The sequence below is a fragment of the Heptranchias perlo genome, chromosome 4 (assembly GCF_035084215.1).
Source record: "Heptranchias perlo isolate sHepPer1 chromosome 4, sHepPer1.hap1, whole genome shotgun sequence".
Classification (NCBI taxonomy): Eukaryota; Metazoa; Chordata; class Chondrichthyes; order Hexanchiformes; family Hexanchidae; genus Heptranchias; species Heptranchias perlo.
Window position 1 is genome coordinate 8,498,162 of NC_090328.1, and position 17,062 is coordinate 8,515,223.

The following is a 17,062-nucleotide window of genomic DNA, read 5'->3' on the forward strand; positions in this document are numbered from 1 at the left end:
CAACTCTTTGTGTAAAGAAGATCCTCCTGTGTTCTGTTTATAAATCCCTAACATTTAATCGTGCATCTATGGCCCCTGGAAACATCCTTTCATAATTTTTAGCACTTCTATTCATATTGTTCCATAATCTGCGTGGCTGTAACGAGAAAAGTCCTAATTTTTCAAGCTTTTCTTCGTATTTGTATTTCCTCATACCAGGCAGCATCCTGTCAATGATTCCTATTATAACCTCACCTCCCTCAGTCTTCCCTTCCTTCTACGGCCTTCAGACTTTGCCCAACCAAACACCACTTCTTCTCTTACCTTGTCTCCTTTTTTACTGTCTTTGTCCTTGATGTCCTGCACTATGGGCCTTGTTCTTTCTCCTTGGCTTTTTATTCCATTTAAAAAATTACTCTGTTGCCAAGTTGTTCAAAATTGAAGTGCCGATTGTGCTCGGGCATGTTGACTTTCTTCAAGCATGTGAAATGTTTGTTTTCTCTTATCCCACTCCAGTTTAAACTCCTGTGGTCGCTTGATAGCGCAACAGCAACAATGTGATTTACGAACTAATGGCTTGTGACACTCTTGTCTAAAACACTGCAACAGAATGGTGTATGTTTAATACATCATGGACACCACATAATCTGGATCAAGATTTAGGTGTCAATTAAGCAATTATGAAATTCATAGAACCATAAAATGGTTACAACTCTGAAGGAGGCCATTCGGCCTATCGAGTCCGTGCCAGCTCTCCAAGAGCAATCCAGCTAGTCCCACTCCCTTGCCCAATCCCAGTAGCCTTGCAAATTTTTTCCCATCAAGTACTTATCCAGTTCCTTTTGAAGGCCACGATTGAATCTGCCTCCACCACACCTTCAGGCAGTGCATTCCAGATCATAACCACTCGCTGTGTTAAAAAGTTTTTCCTCATGTCGCCCTTGTTTCTTTTGCCAATCACCTTAAATCTATGTCCTCTGGTTCTTGACCCTTCCGCCAATGGGAACAGTTTCTCACTATCTACTTTCTCTAGACCCTTCATGATTTTGAATACCTCTATCAAATCTCCTCGCGACCGTCTCTGTTCCAAGGAGAACAACCCCAGCTTCTTCAGTCTATCCACGTAACTAAAGTCCCTCATCCCTGGAATCATTCTAGTAAACCTCTTCTGCATCCTCTCTAAGGCCTTCACATCCTTCCTGAAGTGCAGTGCCCAGAAATGCTCCAGTTGTGGCCGAACCAGTCTTTTATAAAGGTTCATCATAACCTCTTTGCTTTTGTACTCTATGCCTCTATTTATAAAGCCCAGGATCCTGTATGCTTTCTTAACTGCTTTCTCAACCTGCCCTGCCACCTTCAAAGATTTGTGCACATGTACCCCCAGATCTCTCTGTTCCTGCATCCCTTTTAGAATTGTACCCTTTAGTTTATATTGCCTCTCCTCGTTCTTCCTACCAAACTGTATCTCTTCACACTTTTCTGCGTTAAATTTCATCTGCCATGTGACTGCCCATTCCACCAGCCTGTCTCTGTCCTCTTGAAGTCTATCACTATCCTCCTCACTGTTCACTACCCTTCCTAGTTTTGTCATCTGCAAATTTTGAAATTGTGCCCTGTATACCCAAGTCCAAGTCATTAATATATATCAAGAAAAGCAATGGTCCTAGTACCAACCCCAGGGGAACACCACTGTACACCTCCATTCCAGTCAGAAAAACATCTGCTCACTACTACTGTTTCCTATCACTTAGCCAATTCTGTATCCATGCTGCTACTGCCCCTTTTATTCCATAGGCTTCTCATCAAAGCTAAAGCCCATTATGTGGCACTTTATCAAATTCCTTTTGAAAGTCCATACACACCACGTCAACTGCGTTGCTCTCATCGACCCTCTCTGTTACCTAATCAAAAATCTGCATCAAATTGGTTAAACGCAATTTGCCTTTAACAAATTGCATGTCACATACTTCAGTGTCAGTGAAGAATGTTCCCGTGCCATTAACCTGCAATTAACTTTCCCCAGGTGTGGAAGTTGGGATGGTTACCACAAGCTGGGGGTGAATTTGGTACAACTCTTCCTGAAATTCCAGTCGAGTTCCTTCAGGAAAAAGAGGTCTTCAAAGAGTTCATTTACAGAATAAATGTTCTTGGTAAGTGGCAAAAACTGAGGGAAAAGAATGGATGTTGTTCTTGATTTTACTGGCTCCTGTTGGTTTTATAGACTCCTGATTTCACGGAAGCCCATTAAAAGTGGCTTCTCTCGCACCGTGCTGCTGCTGCTGTGGTTTTTGTTGTGCCCTTAGCCCTCTGCCAAACATTGTAAGCCTTGATCCAGAGTAAATGTAGTCTGCTTTGAACGGAAGGAGTCACAAACTGTATAATTGGTTCCTTCTGTTTCAGGGTGGACCAGCCGCACTCAGTTTGAGGAAACCTGGGCAACCCTTCTTGGTGTGCTCGTGACTCAACCAATCGCGATGGACCAGGAAGAGGAAGTTCCACAAGAGGTACAACCAAATGAACATAGAGTTTAGAGGAACTGGCATTGAGATATTGGGAATTGTGTTGAGAATTACACAAATTGGGGTTGTATTCTCTGGAGTTTCGAAGGTTAAGGGGTGATCTGATCGAAGTTTATCAGATATTAAGGGGAACAGATAGGGTGGATAGAGAGAAACTATTTCCGCTGGTTGGGGATTCTAGGACTAGGGGGCACAGCCTAAAAATTAGAGCCAAACCTTTCAGGAGTGAGATTAGAAAACATTTCTACACACAAAGGGTGGTAGAAGTTTGGAACTCTCTCCCACAAACGGCAATTGATACTGGCTCAATTGCTAAATTTAAATGTGAGATAGATAGGTTTTTGACAACCAAAGGTATTAAGGGATATGGGCCAAAGGCAGGTATATGGAGCTAGATCACAGATCAGCCATGATCTTATCAAATGGCGGAGCAGGCACGAGAGGCTGAATGGCCTACTCCTGTTCCTATGTTTCCTATGAGAATGAAGGAGCTGGTTCACTGGACTGGGGGTATCTTGGGTTCAGTTTCCCCCATTCTTTTTCTCTTTTTTTCCCCCTTCCACCCCCCCCCCACCCCAAACTAAATCTGCTGAGTTGCTTATCTCAGCCACATCTCTGGAGGAAGCATGGCATACATAGAGGTCAGACATCAGGTGAAAATTGGAGAGAGATTCGTCATTGCATTACCCACTCATTTACCGGTGCTGACTTGGTACGCTATTTAGGAGCAGATTGTCTGTTCTGAATTGGAGGCACGCGACCAGTGAATCCAGAAGGGTAAAAAAAAATAGGAGCGCTACATACACTTGAAATGAATATCAATTCTTAGTTGGGTTTCAGGTGGCCCATTTGTTAAAGGTAGCGTGTAGTAGAGCAGGAAGATCATAGGCTTGATCCCTGGCCCATACTGAGTTAGTTAACTCTCAGCCACGGGTAGCAATGACGGTGCTACAATTGGTTTAAGTGCCTCCCCTCGACCAGGGGAAAATCAACTGGAGTGCCTGCTCCTGATTGTTATTCAGTGACCCATGCTGGAATTTGTGGATGATGAATGAGGGGAAGATTGCGGCTGATTGTGATGTCCGTGTAGTCACATGGCCTTCTGGCACATGTGTCTAGACTTGCCCATGACGACCATCTGGAAAAGGTACTGGAAGTAACTGGCACCTGTGGGACCATACCCCAGTTGGCCTTGATTTGGTAGATTTCCCAACTCCCTTGATTTTTTTTTTATTCATGGGATGTGGGTGTTGCTGGCAAGACCAGCATTTATTGCCCATCCCTAATTTCCCTCGAGAAGGTGGTGGTGAGCCGCCGCCTTGAACCGCTGCAGTCCATGTGGTGAAGGTCCTCCTACAGTGCTGTTGGGAAGGGAGTTCCAGGATTTTGACCCAGCGACGACGAAGGAATGGCGATATATTTCCAAGTCATGATGGTGTTTGACTTGGAGGGGAACGTGCAGGTGGTGTTGTTCCCACGTGCCTGCTGCTCTTGTCCTTCTAGGTGGTAGAGGTCGTGGGTTTGGGTTGTGCTGTTGAAGATGCCTTGGCGAGTTGCTGCAGTGCATCCTGTAAATGGTACACTGCAACCACCGTGCGCTGGTGGTGAAGGGAGTGATTGTTTAGGGTGGTGGATGGGGTGCCAATCAAGCGGGCTGCTTTGTCCTGGATGATGTCGAGCTTCTTGAGTGTTGTTGGAGCTGCACTCATCCAGGCAAGTGGAGAGTATTCCATCACACTCCTGACTTGTGCCTTGTAGATGGTGGAAAGGCTTTGGGGAGTCGGGAGGTCAGTCACTCGCTGCAGAATACCCAGTCTTTGACCTGCTCTTATAGCCACAGTATTTATGTGGCTACGTCCAGTTAAGTTTCTGGTCAATGGTGACCCCCAGGATGTTGATGATGGGGGATTCGGCAATGGTAATGCCGTTGAACGTCATGGGAAGTTGGTTAGTCTCTCTCTCGTTGGAGATGGTATTGCCTGGCACTTGTCTAGCGTAAATGTTACTTGCCACTTGTGAGCCCAAGCCTGGATGTTGTCCAGGTCTTGCTGCTTGAGGGCATGGACTGCTTTGTTATCTGAGGGGTTGCGAATGAAACTGAACACTGTGCAATCATCAGCGAACATCCCCATTTCTGACCTTATGATGGAGGGAAGGTCATTGATGAGGCAGCTGAAGATGGTTGGGCCTAGGACACTGCCCTGAGGAACTCCTGCAGCAATATCCTGAGGCTGAGATGATTGGCCTCCAACAACCACTACCATCTTCCTTTTTGCTAGGTATGACTCCAGCCACTGGAGAGTTTCCCCCCTGATTCCCATTGACTTCAATTTTACTAGGGCTCCTTGGTGCCACACTCTGTCAAATGCTGCCTTGATGTCAAGGGCAGTCTCTCTCACCTCACCCCTGGAATTCAGCTCTTTTGTCCATGTTTGGACCAAGGCTGTAATGAGGTCTGGAGCCGAGTGGTCCTGGCGGAACCCAAACTGAGCATCGGTGAGCAGGTTATTGGTGAGTGAGTGCCGCTTGATAGCACTGTCGACGATACCTTCCATCACTTTGCTGATGATTGAGAGTAGACTGATTGGATTTGTCCTGCTTTTTGTGGATAGGAAATACCTGGGCAATTTTCCACATTGTCGGGATGCCTGGCTACCAAGAGGAATATAAAGAGTGGTAATGTTTTCAACTCACTCCGAAATGGGTATCGTAGAATGATTAATGATTCGAATGATCTATACCAAAGTATTACACTGCAGCAGGGCACTTCTAGGCCCATGGTTCCTTTGGACCTCAGCCAGGCTGCCCCAGAAAGTGTGACTGAGCTTTTGTATCGATGCATAGTGATTTTTGGAGCACATTAACAAAGAAAGTGTAAATGCAATTCGCGTGTCGGGTCTCGATCTGATACTTGAGCGCACTAATCCCAGCTGGTGCAAGCGTCTCTTCGAGAAGCCACTTCTCGTGGCTTCGGGTTTGCATCAGCTGCAGTATAACTCTGGTCAGGTGCAAAAGTGGTTTGGCGGCCCTTTGGATCTCCTGGGAAGACCAGCATTTGTCCAGCTTGCTTCTCATGCCTCCTGAAATATTTCAAAAACCTTGCAGATTTTTTTTAACGTGAGGAGAAAGGGGACAGTCCCACCTATGTTGTCTTAACGTGAGAAATGAGCCGCCAAGGGTAGTGAGTTCTGCATGTGTACTGAGGCTTCATTGTCGCTGAGTCTCCAGCAGCAGTCAGACTGAGATCCGTCTGAATTATAACCAGGCTGCACTGAGTATGCCCCTCAGCTGGCCCCAGTTTCTGATAGGTAATTACCCTACACCCACAGCCCTCTATGGTTGTTGCATAGACGAGGCTTGTAATCCATTGAGTATAGAAGGTTAAGGCATGATATAATTGAGGTGATATGATTAAAGGATTTGATGGGGCAGATAGAGAGAAACTATTTCCTCTGGTGGGGAGAGTCCAGAACAAGGGGGCATAACCTTAAAATTAGAGCCAAGCCGCTCAGGGGTGATGTCAGGAAGCACTTCTTCACACAAAGGGGAGTGGAAATCTGGAACACTCTTCCCCCAAAAAGCTGTTGAGGCTGGGGGTCAATTCAGAATTTACCCAAAACTGAGATTGATAGATTTTTGTTTGGTAAGGGTTACAGAACCAAGGCAGGAAAATGGAGTTAAGATACAGGTCAGCCATGATCTAATTGAATAACGGAACATGCTCGAGGGGCTGAATGTCCTTTGTTCCTATGAGGTTTGGGCAGCCGGCCACTTTCGTGTTTTTGCTAATGTTTTTGTCGTTGGGATGTCTGTCTGTGCCTTTTGTGAAATCCATTTTCTCTTTCTTGTAACAGCACCCTCTTCATATTTTTATTAAGGAGGATATGGAGAGGACCCAGATTAATATTCTTGCAGTGCAAGCGATAACATCCTTGGTGCTAAGTGCTATGTCTATTCCAGTGGCAGGGAATCCAGCCACCAGCTGCCTCGAGCATCAGCCACGTAATAAAGCTCTGAAGGCTCTGGACACAAGGTTAGTTGTACAGCACGTGCGTATCCAGCTACAGACGTGAAGGAATTAACCTGCCAGTTTTTTTTTAATCCGTAAGAATGATTGCCTTAACAACAACAACAACAGCTTGCTTTTATATAGAGTCTTTAACATAGTAAAACGTCCCAAGGTGCTTCACAAGAGCGTAATCAAAGAAAGTTTCACACCGAGCCGCAATAGGAGATTCTAGAACAGGTGACCATAAGGCTGGTCAAAGAGGTAGGTTTTAAGGAGCGCCTTAAAGGAGGAGAGGGAGGCAGAGAGATTTAGGGAGGGAATTCCAGAAATTAGGGCCTAGGCAGCTGAAGGCACACCCGGCAATGGTTGAGCGATGAAAATTGAATGCGCAAGAGGCCAGAATAGGAGGAGCGCAGAGGTCTTGGAGGGTTGTCGGGCTGGAGAAGGTTAGAGATAGGGAGGGGCGATGCCATGGAGGGATTTGAAAACAAGGATGAGAATTTTAAAATTGAGGCGTTCCCGGACAGGGAGCCAATGTAGGTCAGAGGGGTGATGGGTGAACAGGACTTGGTGCGAGTTGAATTTTTTTTTTTGCTGAGGATATTCTCCTTTAGCGAGAAGGTACGGGAGGTTCCTATTTTTACCCACCTTATGTAGATTCGTTCCAGATCATGCACTTCCTCCATTGACAATGTGGCTGGACTGCCTGCTTCCAAACAAACAGCTGTGCTGGGTTTTTTTTGCCAGTGAACCAGGGATGGTGCATGGGGGGATTTCTCAACTAGCAATATTTGTCAGACAAAATCTAGCTGAATCCCCTTCTATAGTTCTGCAAATGATCTCTCAGTAAAGATGACACTATAGAGACACCCACTGGATGAGGAAGAGAGTGCCACTGCCTTCACGTTCCTGTTCAGTAGTGCCTGGCATCCCTGCTGTAGAGTCTTGCAGGCATATATATTCTGGAAAAATATGTTGGTTGCCTTTCACACAAGCTTGAGTCAATCTTGCGTTTTTGACGGATATAAATTCCTGCTCCTTGGATTCAATCTGGTTTTAAGTCTTGCTGCCAAGCCCTTCTTGCAGGTCTGGAGCTCACTGGATCCATAGATAACAGCGTTGAACACTTGAGAAAATGAAAGGGCCAGTTGCTTTAGGAAGCGCGCGTACGAGCACGCATGTGTACGCGCACACTCGTACCTCCTGTAGTTGTAGGAAGACGGCAGATTCAAATTGCCTGATTAGCCTCTCAGCCAAGATATGGTATCAGGACAATCTAAGAAGAATGGATTTGGGGGTGGGGGGGATGGTGGTGGTGGTGGAGGAGGGAAGGGTTGATGCTTCTCGCCTTGATCTTGATTGAGATTACAGTCAATAATTTATTCATTGAGTTTAGAACAATCACAACAGCAGCCTCTTGAACAATGTTGGGAATCAAAGTAGGCTTTTGGGAGCCTTTCTGTTAGTAACAGTTAATGCTTTCAAGAGAAGTATTATGGGGTGGGAGGGTTAAGAAGACTTGCACTGTAAAGTACACTTTTTATATATGATGTAAAAAACTAACAAAGGAAACAGATGTGTTTAATGGTCGCCAGTAAGATTGGTGGTACAGGTGTGTGATTGATTTGTGGTACACGTGTGATTGGAGGTACAGATTTGCCACACTGGGGATCTCAGCCACAGTAAACCGCAAGTAGCAGATTCACAAATCAAGCAAATGTGTCTTTTTGTGTGTGGATCAGCAGCCATTCCCCCTCCCCTGAAGTTTTGAACTTTGACAGGGTTTTAGACTTAGTGCATGTCGTGCCTGCTGTTAATTTTCTTGGTGATGCTTGTTTGGTGGTTGAGCTGACACTTTGACAATCCCGTTCACAGGTTCGGAAGAAAACTGAGTGTCATTCGGGGAATAGTGGAGCGAGAAATCCAAGCAATGGTATCAAAAAGGGACAACATAGCATTGCACTACCCTTATCAGGCATGGGACCCTGTGCCGTCTCTCTCCTCTTCAACATCTGGTGTGTTGCACTGGTAGCATTCACCTGCCAGTTAGTCATTTTGGTTCCAAGTGTTATTTGCACTAATCTCTGTTGAATTGTCTGTGGTAGTTTTGCATCAGTTTCAAACTATTTTAAGCAATGTTTTTGCTCAGAACATTTATAAGATATAGACAGTAAAGGAGGAGGGGGCTCACAAAAAAATCAGCTACAATGTTTATGCTGTGAGTCATTGGACCAAGAGCAGGCAACTAGATCTTTCAGATCCATGAAGAGAGCCCAAGGGAGATCAACAGCTGGACTACGTTGTTTCGTTAAGTTTCTTAAACAGTGCACTGCTGAGCTCAGTATATTTTGGAATGTTTCCAGGCATTGTGTAAAGTCAGTAAGAGAGTGTGTTATTAAAATGGTCAAAGAAACTCAATTCAAACCTGAGAAAAGAGGACCAGAGATCCAGATTCTGGTCTGAGGTTTGTCATTTGTGCTTCCTTACATTAATCGTAGAAGTACGTTATTGTTTGAATCCGTTTTTAACCATCTTTATTGTGTGTTTTTATTTCCATTAAATCTAGGTGTCCTGATAAGCCATGAAAAACTTTTACTGCAGATAAACACAGAACGGGAAATGGGGAACATGGATTATAAACTGGGGCAGGTACAGTACAAGTGTGTTTGATATTCAGTGTCAGGTTATTCAGCAACAGGGAATTTCACAGCCGAGCATTACTCTGTCCTTGCCCTTTGTCCATATAACATGCATTTTCACAGATAGTAGGAAGAAGGTTTCTGTGTAGTGATGCGGTGCAGGAACTCTGAAATTTCCAGCCCCCTCTTTTGCGTGGCCCAGTGATGCATTTAACCGCTGACTCATGGATGGATCAGTACGAGAGTTTGCTGCTCAACTTTGATGTCCTCCACTGTTGACGCCCAATTGCCTAGGCTTGCGCATGTAGAATGCCCACTTAGGTGCGAGGGTTGCTGCTGTTCCTGGCGCTGCATCGGAGCAAGATTTAGGATCTTCGGAAAAGAGGAAACACTGAGTTTTTTGGGGAGGGTGGGGGGAACACACTGATCTTTATGAAATTATGCTCTTCAGACTTGACTTCGAATTCATGAGGTGTTTTGTCCACTGTGCGCAGGTCTCCATTCATTCTGTCTGGCTGGGAAACAACATAACCCCCTTGAGAGAAGAGGAGTGGGATGAAGACGAGGAAGATGAAAATGATGTACCTGCTCCACCCTCCCCTCCAACCTCCCCGATTAACTCCAGGTCAGTCCAAGGCCGTCAACAACGAGTGATGTGTTGATTCTTGTCGCAGTGTCAGACAGTCAGTCACACTGAAACCACTATCAGACGATCGGTCTCACTGAGTCACTTCCACACGGCTTTAGCAAAAGCCTTAGGAGCCTGTCTTAGCAGCCGAGTGTGCGCAGAACATAGGCAAACTCTGCAGAGGGGAAAAATGGCGAACTGAAATTACTAAGACAGTAAATGCGTGCTCTAGTTTGTGCAGCACAACGTTTATTTTGGTCAGCCAGACGCCCTTACATGCACAATCCCATCACCATCGTTCAGTGTCCAAACCAAACCACTAAGAAATCCACAGATGCAGACTGTGTTTGCCTGATATGGAGTGTACACTCCCTCTGTGTAGGGACACACTCCACTTCCCTATGCCCAGAGATGTGAGGCACACGTTGGCCAATACGGAAGGGCCCTCATCCCAGTTCACAGACACGTACTGTCAGAGTTCAACCAGCTAAGATAGCACAGCTTACCGAACGCAGAGCACTCTGTGTTGGTTTACAGGGTTATCTGAAGTCAAGAAGGAAGTAATCCCACCTTCCAACTGATCAACCTCTCCCCAAGTATTAACAAGTCAGGCTGGCTGTTCAATCGAAAGGGCCCTGGAGTACTGTGAGCCTGAGTCTGCTGCACAGGATCAACTCTGTTCCGATCTCCCGCAGCGCACATGGAATACGTGGCCAAATCCTGGTTTTCAGATCAGCCACTCACGATTTGTGTCCCAAACCAGCCGAGCCCAGGGACAGTGAAGGCCAATCGTAGCACTCCGTACTGCTGCTAAGATCAGCTGGCTCAGCACAGGCCTAATGTCTTTTGGTTTGTGTGGCTCTGTGCCACACCACAGGCTGCACATACCATATGGTGATGGATTAACAAAAACATTTCTGCAATGAAAATTTAACGTTTCTCTAGACTTGACTAAATAGTGTGCCTTGTCAGCAGCCGGTTGTTGCAGTGAGATCCTGAGATTGGTTCTGATGAAGAAAGCCCTTCAGCCCATTTGATTTTGCTCTTCCCGAATACCAATCCTACCGTCTTCCCCGTTACAGCTTCCAATGGCCTCCTGAACAGGCAGACAGAGAGCCTGTGTTTCAAATGTTATCTGAAGCATCTTTCACAATGCAGCACTCTCTCAGTACTGCACTGGAGCGTCACCACAGATTATGTGCACAACTTTGAGAGGCGAGACTGCTTCCCACAGAGCTAATATAGCACAGATATGCTCACAGGTTATCTCTCATCTTTCTACAGAAATTTAGTTTCTAGCCTGTTTGACACTTCCTGCGCTTTATTTCCAGGAAGCATCGAGCTGGGGTTGACATTCATTCCTGTTCCCAATTCCTGTTGGAACTCTACAGTCAGTGGATTCTTCCCACAAACGCTGGCAAGAAAACCCCCGTCGTCCTGGTCAGTGAGGTGGTAAGATCAGTAAGTGTCGGATCTTCACCTTTCTAATTTTCTGTTTTTTACAGCTTTCTTATATCCTTATATTTGTCCCGGTGGTTTTATTATCTGCCCTTTAAATACTAACTGACTTTTTTAACTTTAAATTTAATTTAATCTAATCTCCCTGTACGTTCATCAATGAAACCTCAGTCTTTGATACATTCCCAATTTTCTTTGCTTGATTTTTTTTTACCCTTTCTATCTCATGTTTAAATATTTCCCATTGCTTGATCTATGGTCTTTGTGCCAATTTTTCCTTCTACTTAATCTGGACCATGTATCTTTATATCTCACTATAACGTCCTCATTGGTTTTTGCAAAAGTTAGATTCCATTTTTTTAAAATTTGGGCAATTTCAGAAAATTCCTGAAATTTTGTTTTAGTAGTAATTAACAAAGTCCGAGCATTTCCAGCTCACTAGATAATAAGCAGGAATCCTGGTGTCTCTTCTCTTTCCACACCCCCGCCCCCCGCCCCCTGAGCCACTGTGTACTGAGCAGTGCCTTGAAAAAGCCACCTTAGCCCAGCCTGGGTACCTTCCTGATCTATATGGCTCAGTATCACACTGTGCTGTGAGAGAAAGAACAAACTTGTATTTATATAGCAGCTTTCACGATCTCCAGCGCTTTACAACCAACAAAGTACTTTTTGAAGTGTAGTCACTATTGTAATGTAGGAAATGCAGCAGCCAATTTGCGCGCAGCAAGGTCCCACCAATAGCAATGTGATAATGACCAGATAATCTGATGTTGGTTGAGGGATAAATATTGGCCAGGACACGGGGCGAACTCCCCTGTTCCTCTTCGAAATATTGGCTGTGGGATCTTTTACGCCCACCTGAGGGGGCAGACGGGGCCTCGGTTTAACGCCTCATCCGAACGACTGCACCTCTGACAGTGCGGCACTCCCTCAGTGCTCCGGGGGGAGTGTCAGCCTTGATCATGTGCTCAAGTCTCTGGAGTGGGACTAGAACCCATGACCTTCTGACTCGGGTGAGAGTGCTACCCACTGAGACACGGCTGATGCCTTTATTTAAATGCTGTACATTTACCCATCAAGCCGTTAGGGGAGCCAAAGATAAGTTTTTGTGAGCCTTGCAAATTAGTTAAACTAGTGCAAATCCATGGGGCTTATGGAGTACCGGGGGGTATTTTACAATGATAAAAATATAAATATATAATGTATGTAAGTTGTTGCAAACAAGTCTGATAAATTGCTATCCAGGTTTCAATTATATATACATTTTTAAATCAAAATGGATCCTGGAAGCCAATAAATTTCCCCATTTTTACTCTTAAACCTTTAGTTACTTGAGACTATTTTCACATTAAGATTCGGGGATTGCAAAGTTCTGGGGTTTTTTTGCCCAGTTTTAAAATACTGTACTTGTAAAGTGCTGACCTGGCATTTTACACACATTACAATATCCTGGAAGAGACACAGGACAAACACCAAGACCTCGGGCACGCTGGATGAAATTCCTGACAGGCCTCAGTTGAAACCTTGGCGCCTGACCCTTTGGGCAGGGCCTCAGCTGTTGTAGCCAGGATAAACGCAAGACAGATGGGGATGGAGCGAGGAGGCTCAGAGGTGGGGGATGGGGAAAGGAACCAGAAATAATGAAAAAGAGCTTACTGAAAGAATCGCTGAAACAAGAAAGTAAACGTACAAATTTTAAAACGAAACATAGCACATTAAAGCACAGGAACGGGTCAGTTAAATCTGCACCAGTGTTATTCTCGATGTGAGGCGTTCTAATCCACTCCCCATAGCCTTTAATATTCTTTTTCAAGTAATCTGCTGTATTCCCTTTTTAAAAAAAAAAATTTATGGGCTCTGTTTCAGCCACAGTTTGTGACCGAGAATTCTGCACTCTAACCACTTTCTGTGTGCAGAAATTTCTTCTAATCTCTCCTCTTGTTACAGTCTCGTCAGCCAGGGTAAATAGTGATGGATAGTTTCCACTATCATGTCCCTTCCTAAACTTAAGCAGCTCGATCAGGCGTCAGCCGTGACTCAGTGGGCAGCACTCCCGCCACTGAGTCAGAAGATCATGGGTTCAAGTCCCACTCCAAAGACTTGAGCAGATAATCTAGGCTGACACGCCACGTGAGGGAGTGCTGCACTGCCGGCGATGCTGCCCTTCGGATGAGACGTTAAACTGAGACCCCGTCCGCCATCTCAGGTGGACATAAAGGATCCCATAGTATTGTTTTGAAGAAAAACAAGGGAGTTCTCCCTGGTATCCTGGCTGGTAATTATCCCTCAACCAACATCACTAAAACACATGATCTGGTTACTATCAAATTGCTGTTTGTGGGACCTTGCTGTGCGCAAATTGTGTTTCATACATTACAATGGTGACTACACTTCAAAAAATAATTAATTGGCTGTAAAGCACTTTGGGACATCCTGAGGTTGTGAAAGATGCTATATAAATGCAAATCTTTCTCTTTTGCTTGGCTCTTGTGGAGAAATCCCCCTCCCCCCCCCCCCCCCCATTAACTTTCCAAGTCTCTTCATTAACTGTAAACCCCATCACCCCGTGTGAATTTATGTTACACCTTTTCCTTTGCTTTTACATGCTTCCTGTAATGGGATGCCCAAAACTGTGTACACTACTCCATCTATGGCTTAACTAAGGTCTTGAACAAATTCAGCAAAACTCTTTTTTTGTGTTTGTTCTGCTCTGTGCTGGTAAAAGATCCCATGGCACTTTAAAGGAAGAGCAGGAAGTTCTCCTGTGTCCTGACTAACATTCCTTCTTCAATGGACATCACCAAAAGAGATTAACTGGCCATTTATCTCTTTGCTGTTTGTGGGACCTTGCTGTACACAAATAAGTTTGTCTACAGAACAAGAGTGATTAGATTTTGAAAGTAATTCATCGGTTGTGAAGAACGGTGGGAATTTTGAGAATGTTGCACATGAAGTGCCAGTAAAAGTGCAAGTTTGTTTTTTGTCGCTCATTCTCCTTAACTGCTCCTAATCTTTTTTCTGTAGCTTTCTAATATTCTTTATATTTGTCCTGGTGATTTTTTTTTAAAATCTGCCTTTAAGCACTAACTGATTTTTTTTTTAAACTTCAAATTTAATCTAATCTCCCTGGTCATCCACAAAGCCCCAACCTTCAATATATTTCCTTTTCTCCTTATTTGATTTTTACCCTTTTTATCTCTTGTTTAAATACTTCTCGTTGCTGATCTATGGCTCTGTGTGCCAATTTTTCCTTCCATTTAATCTGGACAAGGTGCCTCTATCTCTCTCTAACTTCCCTTTTTTCTGGTCATTGCCAGTTTTTGCAAAAGTTAGATTTCATAATTAAAAAAAATTTGGGCAATTTCAGAAAATTCCTGAAGTTTTGTTCTAAATGTAAATAACAAAGTCCAAGCATTCCAGAGAGGTCCCCGTCCCAAATTCTGCTGCTTCCATGCCTCCTATAAATGTCTCAAGCCCTCTAACTTTCAAACTTTGTGAAATCCTTGCAGTAGTGAAAGCAGAAGTAAAGGGTGCAGGCGTTACCTTGAGCTGAGCATTAGAAGATTGTTCCCATTTGTCATAAATGCTGGGGATGTGACTTGTGCATCATTGCAACTGATGTTTTATAGTTCAACGCTCAACTGTTTAAAAAAAAATTGTGAGGGTGCAACTTTACATAGTTTTTATACCAGTAAAGGATTCGTGACCATAGCATGTTAGATCATTAGATGTTAACCAAATGTAAGCAATAATCAATTATAGAGCATTAACCTACTTTGAGTCTTAACAATGCATATAAAGAATTTTTAATATGCCATTATCGGGCTCGGACCATGGCTATTGCTGATAGATGTGTTGTTTTGAAACACATTACTGTCTCTGCATTGCTAGACTCCTGAGTTTGCTGCTAATTTTTTTAAAAATTCATTCTTGAGAAATGGGCGACGCTGGCATTTATTGCCCCTCCCTAGTTGTCCTTGAGAAGGTGGTGGTGGTGGGCCGCCTTTTTGAACCGCTGTAGTCTGTGTGGTGAAGGTGCTCCCACAGTGTTCTTATGTAGGGAGTTTCCAGGATTTTGACTCTGACGATGAAAAGAACGGCCGATATATTTCCAAGTCGGAATGGTACGTGACCTGAAGGGGAACATGCAGGTGGTGGTGTTCCCATGCACCTGATGCCCTTGCCCTTCTAGGTGATGGAGGTCACGGATTTGGGAGGTGCTGTCGAAGAAGCCTTGGCGAGTTACTGCAGTGCATCCTGTAGATGGTACACACTGCAGCCACGGTACGCCGGTGGTGGAGGGAGAGAATGTTTAGGGTGGTGGATGGGCTGCCGATCGAGCGCACTGCTTTGTTCTGGATGGTGTCGAGCTTCTTGAGTGTTGTTGGAGCTGCACCTATCCAGGCAAGTGGAGAGTATTCCATCACACTCCTGCTAATAGTGCCAGCCCCTGGGTCCCAACACTGGCGATAAGTACTCCAGCTGCCGCCTGCACTCACTCAACAGCGGGTGGCTGGACTGCAATAGCTGTTCATGCAGCTTCTCCAGCGAGTTTCCCACACAAGTCATGTCTGCTTGTTTGTATCGTAAACAGCACTTACCCAGTTCTTTTCAAGAAATAGACATTGTCTTCCCTTTCTTCTATCCTCAAGATTCTTCTCCATCTCTTTTTTTCCTTCTCCCAGCCCCTTCCTTAATTCTCTCTTCCCCTTCCTTCCTGCTATCATCCCTTTGTGTGGTTCAGTAGGAGCATGCAGGTACATGGAGTTTCTAGTTTTGTATATTATTTTCTGGTGAGATTCTCGCTGTGTTAGTCTTACCAACTCAACTTGCCATCAAACGTACGAACGTGATAAATTTAGCCTGAATGGATGAGAAGGTGAGAAGTAATTAGTCCCTGTCGGAAAGAATTCTTCCACTCTAGTTGAAACGTTGTTGTTCCATTGCAGCTTTTGGCAGTCTCGGATTTGTTTACTGAAAGGACCCAGTTTGAGATGATGTACAGCACTCTGACGGAACTTCAGAAAATCCATCCGGCAGAAGATGAGATTCTGAATCAGTATCTGGTCCCAGCCATCTGCAAGGCCGCAGCTGTTCTGGGCATGGTAAGGAGAAGGCAAAAATAAAAGGAACCTTGTTGACTACTTGAGATAATGAGAGAGAGCTGGAAATATGCTAAAGTCTGTGGGAAATCCCATTGCTATCTCATTCCGGATAGTCTGTAGTGAAACACGTCCAAACTTTGAGAACTTTCCCTTAGGATTCTGCGCAATATACTATGTCATCCTCACTGTGCATATATACATCTCCATGTATATCCATCTTTGCGTGATTGGGGGTAGGTATGGTTTGTGTAAGCTGAAATTTGTACACTTTGAGCTCTAGTTCATCACACGTTTCTAGCTGGCCCTCAATGTTCTACTTGTTTGTTTAATCATCCTCTCCCAAGTTGTACAAACTACTGGAGAAACATATTTGGAGCACGTAAAGATCCAATCATGGAGGGGGCATCACAGGTACCTCGTTTACCAGCATGGATATGAGCATATGAGAAAGGTGGGCAGGAAAACACTGACTGGTCCATCAAGCCTGTCTCATCCAGACACAGTGCAGCCTTCGTGGCCCATCAGCCCACCCTAGTCACGTTAGTCCTGGAAGAGGCAAAAAAAAAGAAAAACCGTAGGCCAATTTAGGAAAACAAATTCTGGGAACTTCCTCTCTGACCCCAGAAGGCAATGAAATAAGCTGCAGATTGCAGTTACTGATATCAATAATCACAGCTGGCCCTCATCTACCATCTAACTGGAGATGACTTTGCCTCTCAGGAGCT

General features: G+C 44.7%; 1 protein-coding gene across 2 annotated transcripts in view; it reads left to right on the forward strand.

Annotated features, from left to right (window-relative positions):
• The window catches only part of htt (huntingtin), a 209,063-nt gene that overhangs the window by 168,208 nt on the left and 23,793 nt on the right, over positions 1-17,062 (forward strand). Inside the window, exons 52-59 of one of the 2 annotated variants that reach the window (XM_067982438.1) lie at positions 2,003-2,129; positions 2,380-2,483; positions 6,353-6,531; positions 8,383-8,522; positions 9,074-9,156; positions 9,641-9,771; positions 11,106-11,235; positions 16,182-16,337. In XM_067982438.1, the coding sequence (XP_067838539.1) occupies positions 2,003-2,129; positions 2,380-2,483; positions 6,353-6,531; positions 8,383-8,522; positions 9,074-9,156; positions 9,641-9,771; positions 11,106-11,235; positions 16,182-16,337 (1,050 nt within the window). The remainder of the gene's footprint in view (positions 1-2,002; positions 2,130-2,379; positions 2,484-6,352; positions 6,532-8,382; positions 8,523-9,073; positions 9,157-9,640; positions 9,772-11,105; positions 11,236-16,181; positions 16,338-17,062) is intronic. The other variant, XM_067982439.1, reaches the window with a different exon arrangement.